General features: G+C 33.5%; 1 protein-coding gene across 1 annotated transcript in view; it reads left to right on the top strand.

Moving 5' to 3' along the window:
- The window catches only part of LOC121413025, a 61,728-nt gene extending 60,150 nt beyond the window's left edge, over positions 1-1,578 (top strand). Inside the window, exon 7 of the mRNA XM_041605788.1 lies at positions 1,136-1,578. Within this exon, the coding sequence (XP_041461722.1) occupies positions 1,136-1,139 (4 nt within the window). The 3' untranslated portion in view covers positions 1,140-1,578. The remainder of the gene's footprint in view (positions 1-1,135) is intronic.
- Positions 1,579-17,001: the final 15,423 nt, after the last annotated feature.

Genomic DNA, 17,001 nt, shown 5'->3' with positions numbered 1-17,001 from the left:
ATATAATATACATGTAGTTAATTGGGTATCATTAATAATGCGATCGTGAAGCGTGAGCAGACAATTATTGATATTCTGATGTAAAACTGGATAATTCAAGTACATTTTAAATAAAGAACATGCAGGCTATCGCGCATGTTTTATATTTAGACCTAAAATCTGGGCATTCTGAATACATTTGTTTAAAGGAACATTATGGAATACACGTAGACAACATGAACTTGGCAAATCAAACAATGGGACCACGCAGCGTGAGCTTAAAATGCTGATATGTAGACCATAAAACGGACATTTTACAGAGCATTTAAATTTGTAAATGAAAAAAAAAAATAATGAAAGCTCGATGTCCGAGCTGAAGTATGTTTTGCATATTGACTTCAAAACTTGCCTATTGAGCAAGATATGAACCCCATCGAACAGGTAACTATGGCGCGAAGCTCCAGCAAAAAATTTACATAGTAACATGAAAAGATTTTTTTTTAATTGCAAGTCTTCCCCTCATATTATTTCATTCACTCGTCTTCCTCCTCTTATTTTCCTCTTCTTTTTTCTTCTGTCTTTCTTCTTCTTTTCCTTTTTCTTCTTTTCCTTTTTCTTTCTCCCTTTTTTTTCGTTTCGGGGGCACCTGGGGGGGGGCACACCAAATCTCAGGGAGGGGCACGTGTCCCCCCCCCCCTCCCCCGTAGCTACGCCACTGAGTTATGCATGTATAATGTACCAGTTAGCCTATACTTGTATTATAGTAAAAGAGGCTACACTAAAAAAAATTTTGTTTTGTACTGTCTTGTAGTTTACGTGGTAAGCAATGTGCGTGCCAAATTTCGGTGAGATCGCGCGAACGGCGGCCCAGATCAGAAGGGGGTGGGGGCATGATGCCCCCTCCCAAACCAGTCCTCAATTGATCTTTAGGGTTAACGAGTGCATGCGCGGTCCGCGTTCAGGACTTTAAAAGACACCTCCTTTTTTCACGCGTTTTTTTTTTGTCACGCGTGTGTAGATCAATATATTTTGCTCCCCCCCCCCACTCCCGGCTTCTCTTTCGCCATTTCCTCATGTTCTTATTAGTTTTTTTCCTCCATTTCGCAAAAATCTTATATGTAAGTATCTCTCTCTTCTCTCATATACCAACAAACAGGTAGTAATTTCGAAGATGAAGTTGCGGCATGACGACTCAGACGATCCTAACATGGCAGCCAACATGAAACACAGGGGTTGTTTTTTTTTCATTTCGGTTTATCGTACAGTATTCGGAATAGTTATAGAGGTAGATATGCTCCCGCTGTCGATCAGTTGGCAACGTCATGAACGTCATGACTTGTACTATGACAGTTAAATGACCGACCTGGGCGTTATTCCAGGGGGTATTAAAATGCATCTGATGTTATAGGGCGTTAAGTATTTTATTGTTTGAAAATGATTAGATCTATACAAACATGACAAATGAGACCACTCCATGGTGTCAGTACACTTTGTCAAAAAAGGACAACATATGTTTGGAGCCGAGTAAATTAACATTTTTCAATTTTATGTGGTTCAATCAAGTTTTATATTATTGTAAATTCATTAAACATTACAAAATTGTATAATTTAAAAAGTAAAAAAAAAAAAACGAGTAATGGACAACATCGACTCTCTCAATTGCATATTATTGCTTATAGCTATTTTGAGTAAAAAACGAAACTTTGTCAAATCTTTTTTATTTCACTTCCGATAATTTTCAGCGTAATGCTCAGTCGTTAGATTTTTCTTTACTATTTCAAATCAACTTTTTTCTAAGGTGGACTTGACCTTTTTTCCCCAGATCAGATATAAACTCTCGTTAAGAAATTATTGAATTTTCGTTCACAATCTATTTTTTGATGCAAGATACGGTATGCTAATTTTCTTGTTTATTTTTCACATTGCTGTGATCTTGGTTAGAAACAAGTGATCGTTTTAATGTCTGATATGAGGATGAATGCTGTATCTACATATCCTTTGTAAATAGGATAGCTACATGATTTGTATAAAAAATAGTTTTAAGTGAGAAATGCAAGCTACCTAATACTGTATGTGTTTAGTAAAGTAACAAACTATCATTTTATATTGCCGATTACATCATTGTTTCGATGACTTGTATATGTAGCATTTCACGTACAGATTGATCGACTGAAATAACTGCGATGACTCTATGTCATCTCATAATTTCATTTAATTGTTGTATCTTACATTTCCCGCGATTATAATAAGCAGTACAACAAAATAAAATCACGTACAATCATACAAACTGGTTATGAATGGAGGATGCAGCTAAAGGCGGGGCTCGGAGAGCGCAGCATCCTCTTTTGTAATGTTTAAACAGTTTAAATAATCAAAATACAAAATCAAGAAAAAGAAAAGTTTTACTGCCTGAAAATTGAATGAAATTAAAAAGTAATGACACAAAAGAGATCAAGATAACCATTTCTGTCAGTACAGGGCAGTAAAATTAATGTGAAGTACGTGCATACCTCAAATAGGCGTGCAGGAAACGATGGGTTATCAGTCGCAAATGGTTCGCTGTTAACTTTGAAGTAAAAAAGAATGATGTTCAGCATGTTTAACAATCTTTACAAACCTCACAATGTTGCTGGTTGCTGTAAAATAGTATCAAATCTCACAGTATCGGGTGTAAATGGTAAAAAAGTGGTGCATGTATAGTACTCATGAGCACTATATTGCATGAACGTAAATATATGTGTATTTTTTTTTTTACATTGCTCTAGTTATTGTTCTTATGTTAGGGGTACGTCTACAAGGGCACGTGATATGATGTTGTAAATACTTAGGCATGTTAAGGGCAAGACAAAAAATAGATTTACGTTATCACTATAACCTTATACTGTACTTTCGTAAAGTTTGTATATATGATAAGATCAGACTGTTGCACTGTTGTAAATGTTACCATTCATGCATTTTGTGTTTTTATAATTATGTTTGATTGTTATGCCTAGAGTAGGTCCATATGAACTCATGTTCAATGTGATGTATGCGTTTATATAATTATGTATGTTTACCGCAAGATAGGGACATTATGTAATCTGTGAAACATTGCATTGTAATTTCACAAAGTTTGTACATGTATACAGTTTCTCATAACGTTTTCTAATATTCTGGTTACTCAATTATTATCATAATATTGATCATCGGCAAGTAACGTAATCATTGAAGGTCATGCAGTTGAGAAATAATATCAGATCGTTTCACTATCGTAAATTTACTATTCAGGGGCCCAGTTTCGAGGTTTTGTTGAGTTGAATACTCGAGTTCTAATCAAGAAACAAAACCCCTTACTGTTGATGCAACATGCTGCATAGAAATGCCATCAATGAATATATGTAATTATGGTCAAATCTATACATGCTGTATTTTCCATCAGTTATACATGTATTTTTTTCAGTGTAAAGGACAAGACTAGAGAGAAATGAATAAAAAATCGAATGAAATAATGAGTTCATGTTATCATCCTGCTGGGAATATAACTGTTTTTTGTTGAAAAAGCTAGACTTGATAAACCATTATAACTTTCCTATTTTCATCTGATTTTGACGAAATTTCCAGCGTTGCACTTTTTTCGAATCTACCTATTTCATCCAAGTGAAGTATTCGCTGGGGTGGACGTGCCTTTTAACTTGTTTCTGACCAACCGATTTTAAAAGAGTCGAAGATAGAGAACCAACATGGAGAGAGCGATTGTAACACATCCCTTCCCACATCGTGGTCTGTATTTGACCGATTGTCATTGCGATAACTGGTTTTTCCGATAGTTAATTTCTACTGATCAAATACTGTATAATCTTTCTTTAAAGAAATGAATTGATTTCCGGTCACATTTTTTTTTTGGCCTGACACGATAAGCCACCTTCTTGTCTGAACAGGCACTTTTCATTGTACTTTTGCATTGTTATGATCTTGGTTAGAAATAAGCAATCAGTTTTTAAACATATACCACATATGAGGTTGAATGTGGTATGTATAATGTACGTGTATATCGTTTGAAAATAGGATAGTTAAATCATGTGTACAAAACGTAATCTAAGCAGAGAAAAGCAAACTACCTAACATGTTTTCATTAGAGTAACAAATTATAACTTTATATTGCCGATTGCATCATTGGTTCGATGCCTTGTTTTTGTAGCATTTTATATGTATAAGGGCTGGCCTTAAGTAAAATAAAACACAATCCGATGAGTTTATTTGATCTCATAATTTCTTGTCAATACAAGACAGTATTAAAAATGAATGTAAATGTGCGTGACAAACGTGGCATACCTTAAACGGGCATGCTGAAAAGATAGGTAATCAGTCATAAATCACTAAAGTTGAAGTAAAAAAAAAACGGATGACGTTCAACAATCCTTGCAACCTCACAATATTGCTGATATCTGTATATATCTGTAAAAAAACTTCATTACATTAACACTGTCTTTGTATTTTTCATTGTTTTTTGTGAATTGTTTTGTTGACGGCAAGAAAAAAAATCACTATAACCTGATAACCTTACATGTTAGTTTCGTAAAGTTTGTATATAAGATAAGATCAGGCTAGTGCACTGTTGTAAATTTTACTATTCACGCATTGTTTGGGGTATTGCTTTAATGATTACGTTTGATTGTTATGCTTAATAGAGTTGGTCCATATGTACACGTGGTATGATGTGGTGTATACAATCATATATGTTTACAGTAAGAAAAGGGACTGAGAAATCCCTATAACCTAACATCATGTACATTGTAATTTTCTAAAATTTGTGCATAGTTTTTCATAAATTTTTGTAAGATTCTGGCTGCTCCAAGTATTATGATATATTGACCATCCGCATGTTACATAATAGTTTTATTGAAGGTCATTCCGAAGTTCAGTTTAGTTGAATACACAGGTTCTAGCCAACAGAAACAAAAACAACTTCTGTTGATGCAACGTGCTGCATATAAACCAATATCAAGAAATTTGGATTCTTTATATGTTTTTAAAGAAAAAGCCCCAGCACAACAGCAAAGCTTGACATGGTCTTATCTGTATGTACGTTATTTCTTAAGAGTTTAAAGGACAAAGAAAAAGACGGGGATGAATATTCTACGTCATCGTTAGATGATACAATATTATAGTGTGTGATGTGGGTTACATGCTGGTTACCAGTGCTTAAGGATGCTAACCACAATCATGGTAGCTTTTAATAAATTTGTTGTTGAATGAAAATAATGCCTGGAGTAGGATTGTAACATAAGACCCACTATTTGTAGAAGAATCAGAGCCGCCACTTCTATTGTCCATTATCATCCATGTTATTGTTATATAGATTTTAATGATTGTTATTATATGGATTTGCGTTCCAGGTGAGAATAATTAACCTCGTGGACGCATTTTATTGTAAATACTTTGAAATCCATCGCCTTACATCACTGAGAGTGCCACAGACGGCTTTTTGCCAGAGCTCTTCGTTTGAATTGTTAATTTCTGCTATGTATCATGAATTATTTGATTTCTGATGCGCTATAAATATTCTTTGTATCTGCTTCTTTTTCGTAGTATAGAATAAAAATTGAGAAGAATCAATATATGTCGAAAATGTTTCTTTATTAAGTTAATATTTCTATATAATAAGTTTGAGGCTCAGATATACATTCCTTGTACGAAGAAAACACTTTAATTAAAAAAGCCGTAGGAATCACGTTTCTTAAACACTGTTAAATGTGTGATGAAGATCTTGATTGAGTGATATTGATAGAAGCTGTTTCGTCTCGTCAGATTACACCAAAAATATATACAAGTCTTTTTTTATGCCTGAACGAACACGAACCCTTTATCCAGGATACTATAACAAAATATGGCCTGCGCCGAATGGAAAAAAAAGATCATGTCGAAAGTACACTGTAAAAAATGAGTGATAATTTAGCACTTACAATGTATGTATAGTGACTGCACGACGGGTGCTGATTTTCTAGTTTAAATTTAAACTAGAAAATCAGCACCCGTAGTGCAATCACTATACAAGCACTGTAGGTGCTAAAATAGCACTTCATTTTTACATTGTATGAATACATGTATATAGATATATATATATATGAATATACATGTATTTAATCTATAATAGTGTGGGATGTATTGGTCAATTTATCATCATTAGTGAAATGTCCTATTTGCATTAACTTGGCTGAGGATTATGGATATAGAATTACCCTTCTTATGATCGGTATATTACTTGGTTTAAATGTAGACGAATTGGTTTGACTGTTCAGTATCACAGTCCTAATATTAAGGGTATCTTTTTAAATATTACTCTGAAAAGGCGTATATATGAGTACATGAAATTTACTTTCATTACAAAATGACAATCAAATTTAAAACTCTTCATAATTGAATGATTTGTCTTACTATTTGTACTATTACGGTGTGTAGGTGTGTGTGTGTGTGTATTTAAAAAGCTGCCGACCTGATTATGAGAGCATCACTGGTATTTATTACATCGGATGAACAACTATGGGTAAAAACAAGAAAAAAATAATAATATAAAGTAAATTTCGAAGTTTTAAAACTCCTCGTCCCTCCAGCACCAAAGGTTTACGACTGTAAAAGCTTTATTGGATAGTTGAAATGATTTTGTATTTTGGTAAAATTGATCACAACTTGGCCTTTGGCTACTATGATCTTTGCAATAAACAATTTTGATACCTATCTACTACAGTTAGAGTTGCTTTTAGAAAAGGGGTTTCCGGTTTTCTTCATTCCGCTACTACCCATTATAATTCTTAGGAAGGAATTATTGCTGGTGTAAAAGAGTTAGAAATTACTTCTCTGGTCTGTCGCTCTCCTGTATGGAAGAAAGACAAACCGGGATGATATTCTTATATACATAGACAGTACGTTTAATCACCATGTTTTGTACTGGAGAATTATTCATACCAATAGGGTGATATTGCATGCAGCCGCCATGAGGCTTTTGCGCGTGTGTTTACCTTTTATACACAATTATTGTCCAATCTTAAGTTGGGGCTATTTAAAAAGAAATAAGTAAGGTTTTGTAACAGAGAAAAAAACATTAAGGCCCATTGAGTGCTGAAACCATTACAACGTGCATATGTATATAACCCCCACACACATACATCTCCACAAGCACACACACCTGGCGTACTTGAGTACACTGAGTTATCAAATCAATAGACAGTCACACTGTTATCTCTCTCTCTCTTTTACCTCCCATTTTCTAACTTTGTCTCTTGCTTAATGTATTGAATTTCTTTATACAGTTGGGTGGTTGGACGATCTATATACATTGAAACATACATGTATACATTAACCCACAATTATATTAATTTCATGACGTAGAAAAAGGGGTTTCCTTCACTCAACGTTTGTACATTATTACCAACTATATACTATAAGTGCTCTTGAAAGGGTACAACAGCACATGCCAAACGAGTTAGAAACGACTTCTTTTGGCATGTGCTGTCCTGTACGGGAGAAGGAAAGACCCATAATGATATCATCCACATGCTTCAGGGTATATGCTGCCTTGTGCAATGGCGTCTTAAATCTAAAATATTTTATTGAAACAATTAACCACCGAATTTTAACTTGAAACTGTTAAAATATAATCAAGTAATTACGACAAAAAAACCCCTTATATACCATTCAGGGAGCTCATACATTCGCAACGTACACACATAATCAACCACTAAAACACATGAATCATAACGTACACACAAGCCAATTGCTGTTATCAAATCAAGATAGATTATTGTACACGTCTGTTAGACATGACTACATACTGTACAGTCACATGATTGTCATATCTCTCTTTCGCTCTCTCTTTATTTCTGCCCTTCCATCTGTTTTTTTTTTCTTTCCATTCATCCACACCAAACGAAATAATATATAGTAGAATATGATAATTGGAAAACTCCCTCTCCCTGTTTTACAAAGTCTATGTGCTATCTAGAATGCACAATACCATGTCCCGGTTGATTAGGCACATATATCAATGTCATGTTATGGTGATCTCTTAGCAACCAACCCTTTTTTTTCTTTCGGGCGTTAAAGAGGTTTGCAATCGGGTTTAGCAATTGGCAGTGCATAAACAAAGTCTACCGAAAGGCGGGACTCTCAGTGTACTAACTGTTATGATACGTTTGAGAGGAAGGATTCAAATTGACGTAGTATAAACCTATAGATGTGCTTGAATGTGATAGATATGGTACAATTGAGTCAACATGGATGGTGACAGAATAAACCAGGAAAATGAGTTCTATTTCATCTTTGATATTGGACAAACCTGTTATTAAAAGGTAAGCATACATATATTCATGTTCATACATCTTTTGAAGCACATAACCACACACACCAACTACTCAAGGCCTGGTCACACCGCCCGAGCGTTGTTGTCGGTCGTGTAGCGGTAGGGAGAGAGGGTCGAATTTCGCTCACACAATTGGGGGAAAAATCGGAAACAAAAATCGAAAAAATAAACCGAAATCGAAAATGGTGAACGGTAGCGAGCGGTGATGATTTTTTTCTCTTCGCTCCACGACCACTCCAACAACGCTCGGGCGGTGTGACCAGGCCTTTAGTAGGGCAAACCATTTTGTTTTTGTTTGCAAGTTTGTAACCTAATCAACTGCACGGAATGCAATGGCACTGGAGCACTTGTTTATTTCCTCCCTTTTTGTTTTCTATCTGTTTTTCATTGTTCTAATTAATTTATCTCATTTCTTTCCAATTACCTCCTTTACAAACCATCATTTTTCATTTCTGTAGTACAGTTTAAATTGGGTTGGGACTACTCTTTCAAAAACAAAAAGGGGCAAATTTAAGGGTTTTTTTAGACGACTTGTTATCTAGAAATATAATATTAGTCCAGAAGACGGTCTCATAGCCCATGTACAAGACCTGGAAAAGTAGTACAAGGCTTTTTTTGTTGATTTGTGTTCTAGATGGGTATTGAAGTAAATTCAGCTTGGTTGCCACCTTGGCAACCTTCAGCATTTTTTTTAATTACCATAATCATCTAATTAGCACATGTACGATATGTAATATGCTACTTCTCTTAAACCAGAAAGACTCAAAACATAAATAATATCATTTTTCTAAGAGGTCATGTGACGTTGAATCCATGCATAACAATATTTTAAATATCTAAGTTATGCAATTATCGTAATCAGCCTAATTATCATAATGAAGTAATAAGCATAAGTGTAATACACTGTATATATGTATTTGTGGATGTCTATCCAGAAAATTCCCAATACGTAAATAATGCAACCCTTTTATGGTTTTCTATAGCGAGGAATTCATTTATGACATTATTTTTTTCATCTTAACTAATGTACTTTAGCATAATTTGCATAATGCACTAATCAACATATATGTGTGTAATATATATATAAAATACATGTTTCTTTGTCATTTAATATTGAGAATGCCCAAAAAATTAATAATACAGCTATCCTATGGTTTTCTATGGCGAGGAATTCATTTATGACATTATTTTTCCATTTTAACCAATTCAGTCGCTGTAATTAGCCTAATAAGCATAATTAACCTTATGCACTAATTAACATATATATATATATATATATTTATTTATTTATTTGTCAAAGTAATACAACAGCCATAAATAATAGAGCTATCCTTTGGTATTATTCTATGAGGAATTTTTTATGAAATTATTTTTCCCGTTTAACAATTGTTACTGTTTTAATTATCAGCATAATGCGCTAATTAACTTATATGAGCAATATATATTACATATTAATATATATTCCTTTGTCATTTTATATCAAGAATGCCTGAAAACATGAATAGTACAGCTATCCTATGATTTCCTACGACTAGGAAATCACTTATGACATATTTACATTTTTTACCAATGTAATTTTCGTAATTAGCATAATGCGCTAATATATATGTGCAATATATATATATATATTATATTGAGAAAGCCTGAAAACAAACAATTACATCTATCCAATGGTTTTCTATGATGAAGAATTCTTTTGTGACATTATTTTTCCCGTTTAACAAATTGTTACGATACTGCAACAAATCAGAAAGAAGATTTAATTTTTAAATTTGATTTTTCCTTTCTTTATCAAGGGTAATAAATCATGTACTTAAACAAAATTAAAACAAATTATCTTACATCAATCTCTTGAAGTGTCTGATATAAAATCCAGGGTTATAATGGTTAATCCAAATAAACTCACAGTTGGTTGGCGAAAATGAATTCACAATGATGGCGATGATGAAACTGATGTTGAAGCACGATGTTGATGATGATTAACAGTCAATTTCAGCAATCCATTGGTTGAAGAGTGTTCAATAAAACGAATTGATGATCTCGATGAGAACTGAGAATTCCTCTCTCAAAATAATTGCAAACAGTTCATTGATGACGGGTAAATATTCCAGGTGGTAATGAAGTATGCTCTGACGTAAAGTCTGGCGTGAAACTCTTAGCTGTGATCTGATCTGGTGAAGTGATCTCATATGATGTGATGTGATGTCCTTGACGAATCTGCCAGCTTTATATACTAATTACAACTATTCTCGATCATTCTAAAATTCACTATTCTAGAGGCTTCTATATTCACTATTATGGAAGCTTCTGTAATTGTCTTTTAAAAGAAACATTCTTTCAGGAAAAGTCAAATTCCAGAAGACTCTTGAATGACCTCACTGAAATTAACATGTGTCAACAAAATAGCTAGGGCTATTGTTCATTTCCACTACCAATACAATTCTATTCAGAAATAACAATAATCCTTGGCCTTTAAATAGGCAGAGGCCTCCTTAACAAAAGCTTTTACAAACTTGTTGTAGAATGTTCTTTAAAGCCTGTGTATAGCTTAGGTAAAGGGTCAATAATGTGATTGATAATCGAATATCATCTAATATGACAGTCTTGCTGAAGCGTAGAGACCGCTAGATATTTTTCCAACTGCACTTCTCTGAGAAAATTTCAAATAATCTTGGATATATAGCGCCCTCTCTCGATGATGCTTGTTTTAAATTTTTAAAATGGGCATTCAAGCACTAATCTTATAAATTTAGTGATTAGATATCCAAAAGTTACAGACAAAGAACATATCTTGAAAGTTTCAGCCCATTCCATGATTTGGAATAGGATTAAATTAAAAGACAAAAACACACAGATATTTTAACTTGATCGGGTGACCCGATCAAGTTAAATTTCCATGTAAAATCGCAAAATTTATCCTGTAAAACACATTTTCATTTCATATCCTCCACATCATAACTGTTATAGGGCATATCCATTCATATTAGCTAGCAATAAATTGGAATAGTGATAGGTGCATTTTGGTGGATTTACTAAGACTATACACAAGCTTTAATCATTCCCAAATACCCTTAAAGGGAGAAATTACTAGATAAATGAATGTAATTGCTTTTACAATTCTTATATATAACGAAATGTTTTTGTGTAATTAGTGCAATCAGTATACTGCGCTAATTAACATAATTAAAAATATAATACATTTATTGTGCTTCACTTGACCCATTTGAGGTGAATGGGTACACGGTAGTATTTAATCCTGTTACGCTTTAGCGCCTCTTAATATGATACCAAGTTTCAAAGCGCAGTTGAGTATATGCACATAGTAACTGCGCTATATAAATGGACATATTAGGACATATTATTATTATTATATATATTATATATATATATATATATATATATATATATATATATATATATATATATATATATATATATATATATTCCTTTGTCATTATATATTAAAAAAAACTGAATTCATGCCTGAAAACATGAATAATACAGCTATTTCACAGTTTTCTATGACAAGGAATTAATATGATACCGTATATCACTTCAAACAATGTTAATGGTGTAATTAGCTTAATTGGCATAATGAGCTCATCCAAGTGGAACGCCTCTGGCATTCTCGCCTGCATTACGCGATTTTATAGAGCAGCAGTTTTGACTTTGAAAACAGCTATTGAATAAAATATTCACGTAAGAACAATTCATAAGATGTCCATTGATCCAAAATAATCTTAGACCATGATCAAGTGACCTAACATGTGTGCAAAACAATCCTTCATCCTTGATTACCCATATGTTTATGTTTCATGAACTAGATCCATAAACTTTCTAAGATATGATGCCAAGTTAAAAAATACCCCTAACATGGCCAAAGTTAATTGACCTTATATTACCTTTGATATTGGTCATTTGACCTGACATGCGCACAGGATATACATGGATAGGCCTACATGGTTGCATTTATGTCAAAGTTTCATTAACTTCATCTGGATCCATAAACATTTAAAGTTATGACAATTCCACAAATACCCCCAACATGGCCAAAGTTCATTGACGCTAAGTGACCTTTGACCTAGGTCATGTGACCTGAAACTCAAACAGAATATTCAGTAAACCACTTGATTACCTATATGTTTAAGTTTCGTGAACTAGGTTCATTCACTTTCTAGGTTATGACGACATTTCAAAAACTTATCCTTGGTTAAGATTTTGATATGAATTCCCCAACAAGATCTCAGTTCATGGGCCGAATTAAAATGACCATTGACATTAGTCATGCGACCTGAAACTGAGGCAAGCTGTTCAATAATACTTGATTAATTTTATGTCCCAGTTTCATGAACTAGGTTCATATACTTTCTAAGTTATGATGACATTGACATTGCTTGGTTTATATGATATCAATGTTGACGACGATGCCGTCCCCGCTGCCGTCGGAAAAGCGGCGCCTATAGTTTCCCTCTACTATGCAGGCGAGACAATAACTACAGTGACAACGAAATACATGTATTGCACCTGTATTTTAATTACCACTAACCATAGGATAGCTGTATTTTTCATGTTTTCAGGCATATACATGTAAGCTAACGTAGAAAAAAAATGAAAATCCATAATTTATTGTTCGAAATAGACATGAAATGAAATAGTCCGAAAATTTGCTTTCCCAATTGATCGTGGGCCCGGTAGCCGGTGAGCAGGGCCAGATCGATGAGACTCTATCCCTTTAATGGTTTAACGTCAAACAGGGCAGCAACAACTCCTGTCTTTTAACGTCTTTTGGCCTGAAGCTCCCGTGGTTTGAACCCCCGACCTCCCGATTGTGAGACGGACGCTCAACCAACTGAGCCAACACACCGGTCATAGGAATATATGCTTGATATATTGCACATAGATGTTAATTAGTGCATTAGGCCAGTAATTCTAATTGAGGCATTGACATTATAATAATGAAAATGTTGACACGTTTGGCTTCCAATAATTTCAGCACAGAGTTAGACCGTGGTCTTAGTTAAACCTCACTTCAGAATACGGGCCTTAGGGTTTTATTTTCGCGGGCAACTTTTTATTTCTTTGTGTCTGATGATACTGGTTTTCCCAATGTTGTTTTCTGTCAAAATTATGTGTTTGTTCTCATTCTCGTTCCAGTCAAGACGGAGCAATATAATAGTCATGGATTTGTTAAAGGGAAGCATACATGTCATAGAACAGAAAACAAAAAAATAACTTATCTGCTCGATTTGAATATTGCAAACCCTAATAAATATCGCGAATGATAAAATGCACTATTTTCCAAAGAACCAAATAAAGCTCAAGAGTATGAACATGTTGAGAGGAAAGAGAAAATGTATGCCAAAAGAACTGTATTTTTTTATTGCAAACGATGCTCGCATGTCATATTTTGCCAGCAGCCCCCAAATCAACAGTGATTTGACAAGGGAAAGCTCTCTGTAAAAAGCTGCCTAGTAAGTCTTCCAAAAGAGAAAAATGAAAATAAGTTTTCTTTAAATGGCAATTCTTCTTCAAAATACCGGAAACAAAGTTTAGAAAGGTGAATGATAGAAAGGATGGCACAATTTTTCTGACTGCTTGGAAGTTCATTTAGATTTCATTTAGATTTGTTTATTTCGGTTCAACATTTTTTTTTAAAATACAATGAACATAATACATATTCAATATAATAGATAATACAAACAAATCAATGAAATTTCGTTACAAATATTGAATATAAATTAAACAAAACTACAGTTTGTTGCAGTAATTGTATCAATGAAAAGAAACAAGAAATGAACGGGGGGACTTGCCAAGAAAAGCAAAAGCTTGTAGAGAAGGCAAGCCCCTAAACTTAGTTTCAATACTAATTATAAACAAACTATATGTACAACTATGTACAAAAATTGAGACGGACGCAGAAGACAAACTTAAAACAAGTAATCTACAAATATTAAAAAAAAAAAGAATAATCCACAAAAAAAGAGGAAGTAGTTCAAATAATAATTAGAATGGTAACACAAAAAAACTACTTACAAACTTATAATAGGGAGGGTAAAGTGACAAAGGAAAGAAAGAGGGAGATAAGGGAGGTGCAAATAAAAAGTGCAAATGAAAAGAGGAACATGGCAGGTGCACATGTCGTAATGTATTGTATCATGATGTAATGTTGTTGTTTTTTATAAGTAAACTTTGACAAATTTATTGCTAGTTAAAGGATAAGTTATTATGTAGTTTTAGTTATGTGTTAGCTTGACTTGTTGGTGTGGAGTATTGACAAATGAGCATCTTTTTAAGTTTGCGTTTAAAAAGATAAAGGTTTGTACATTCTTTAAAATCGTTGGGCAGGGAATTCCAATACACAGGTCCAAAAAAGATAAAAGAGTTTTATCGCAGCGGCTAATGTAGTACGGGTAGGGGGTAGGTGATAACAGTTACGTTGTCTCGTTGGGTAATCGTGTATAGAGGAGTTTTTACAGAACATATTTGAAAAAATTGTTGGGCGATCATCTGTGTTTAGTTTATACATAAATTGGGCGAGTTGGAAAAGATATAAATCGCTCACTTTAAGAATTGTATTTTGGAAGAATAGTATATCTGTGTGTGATCTGTATTGGGTTTGAAAAATTATTCTAAGAGCCTTCTTCTGCAGCAACAGTATTCTTTGTAATTGTGTTTGGGTCGCATAACCCCATGCCAAAATGCCATAATTAATGTATGGTAATATTGATGGATGATACAGTGTAAGTAAAGTATGAGATGGGAGAAAATATTTGAGTTTGTTGATAATTCTGATGTTTCTTGAAATTGTTTTGTAAATATTATTGATGTGTGGTTTCCATGATAGCTTATTTTCAATAGTAACCCCCCAAAATCTGGTCTCTGAAGCATTTTTAAGAACAGTATTATCAAAAATTATGTTATTAGGTATTGTATTTATTCTATTACTAAAAAGCATAAAATACGTCTTTTTTTAAGTTTAGTGATAGTTTATTCGCTTTAATCCAGTCAGTGACATGTATAAATTCTGAGTTTACAATTCTTACAAGTTGGTTTACATTATCATGAGAAAAGAAAATGTTCGAATCGTCAGCAAACAATACAAATGATAGTAAATTATACCTTTCTTAATGTCATTAATATATGTAATAAAAGAAGAGGACCAAGTAAACTACCCTGTGGTACTCCACATGTTAAAGGAAGAGTAGAAGAAACAACGTTGTTGACTGACACAAATTGAGACCTGTCTGTTAGATAGCCCCTGAACCACCCCCAGGCCTTCCCCCTGATACCATAAAAAGAAAGTTTCTGAAGAAGTATTTCGTGGTTAATGGTATCGAAGGCCTTGGAGAGGTCCAGGAAAATACCAACAATATGACAACCTTTATCTATGGAAGAAGTAATATTGTCAACAAAGGTCAAAATTGCATGCGAGGTGCTATGATTTTCGCGGAAACCAAATTGCGAGTTCGAAAAAGTATTGTATTTTTTAAAGAACGTAGTTGTACGGGTATGTATAAGTTTTTCGAGAATTTTAGAAAACGAAGAGAGCAATGAAATAGGACGATAATTAGAAACAAGCTGATTATCACCTTTTTTGTAAAGGGGGATGACTTTGGCTATTTTCATTAGGTTAGGTACCTTCCCTGTGTCCATAGAAACATTAAATATGTGGACCAGAGGATCGACGATAGTTAAAATTATTTTTTTTAAGTAGGAAATTAGGAATACCATCGGAACTTGGGCTCTTCTTGGTCTGTAGATTATCAACAATATTGATAATTTATCTTGTGTTAGTAGGATTAAAAAATAAATGTAAAGAGTTTGGATTTGGGTTGTCAAGAAAACTGTTGAAATATTTATGAGTTTGAGGGACTTTGCTTGCCAGATTATAGCCAATTTTAAAAAAATATGAATTAAATTATTGTGCTATTGAGATGTTGTCGTCGGTAATTTTATTGTTTAATTTTATTTTTGTTATAGAAGTACTTTTTTGTTTTTATTTAATGCTCCATTAATTATTTTCCATTTGTTCCTCATATCGTTTTTGAACAAATTGAGTTGGGAAGTATAATATTCTCTTTTTTTGCAATGGGTAATAAAGTAGTGTGTTTTTGTATGAAGTATATTTAAAGCGAGATTCGTTACTTCGTTTGGTTATGTATTTAAAGTAAAGGTTGTTCTTTCGGGTGATTGATCTCAAAAGTGATTTAGTTATTCAAGGTGGAGTGAACGTTTTTTTTTTATCATTCGATTTTCTGTTAGTGGTGAAAGGAACATGAGTATCTAGAGAAGAGGTTAATCTGGAAATGAAAAAGTTATATGCGTCATCAACGTCTGTGGATTCAAATACAGTTGACCAGTCTGTTGTATTATTAATTAGATTGTTAATGTTGTCATCAGTAATCTTTCGAAATGGAGTATTGAAGGTTTCTTTCATGGTAATTTTATTTGTAGATAATTTAGCAAAAATTGGAAAGTGATCAGTAATGTCACTAAGGATAATATCGGTTTTGGGAATTTGTTGAGTTATATTACTAGAAATATTATCAATTAAAGTGGTCGAGTTATCTGTCACTCCTGTCGGTTTAGTGATAAGCGGTAAAAAAAAATGTGAAAGAAACATTGCAAGAAACTCATGTGAGGTGCTGTTTGAATTACAATCTACTAAGTTAATATTAAAGTCACAC

This window comes from Lytechinus variegatus, chromosome 4, assembly GCF_018143015.1.
Source record: "Lytechinus variegatus isolate NC3 chromosome 4, Lvar_3.0, whole genome shotgun sequence".
Classification (NCBI taxonomy): Eukaryota; Metazoa; Echinodermata; class Echinoidea; order Temnopleuroida; family Toxopneustidae; genus Lytechinus; species Lytechinus variegatus.
This window is presented reverse-complemented; position numbering and strand designations above follow the sequence as displayed.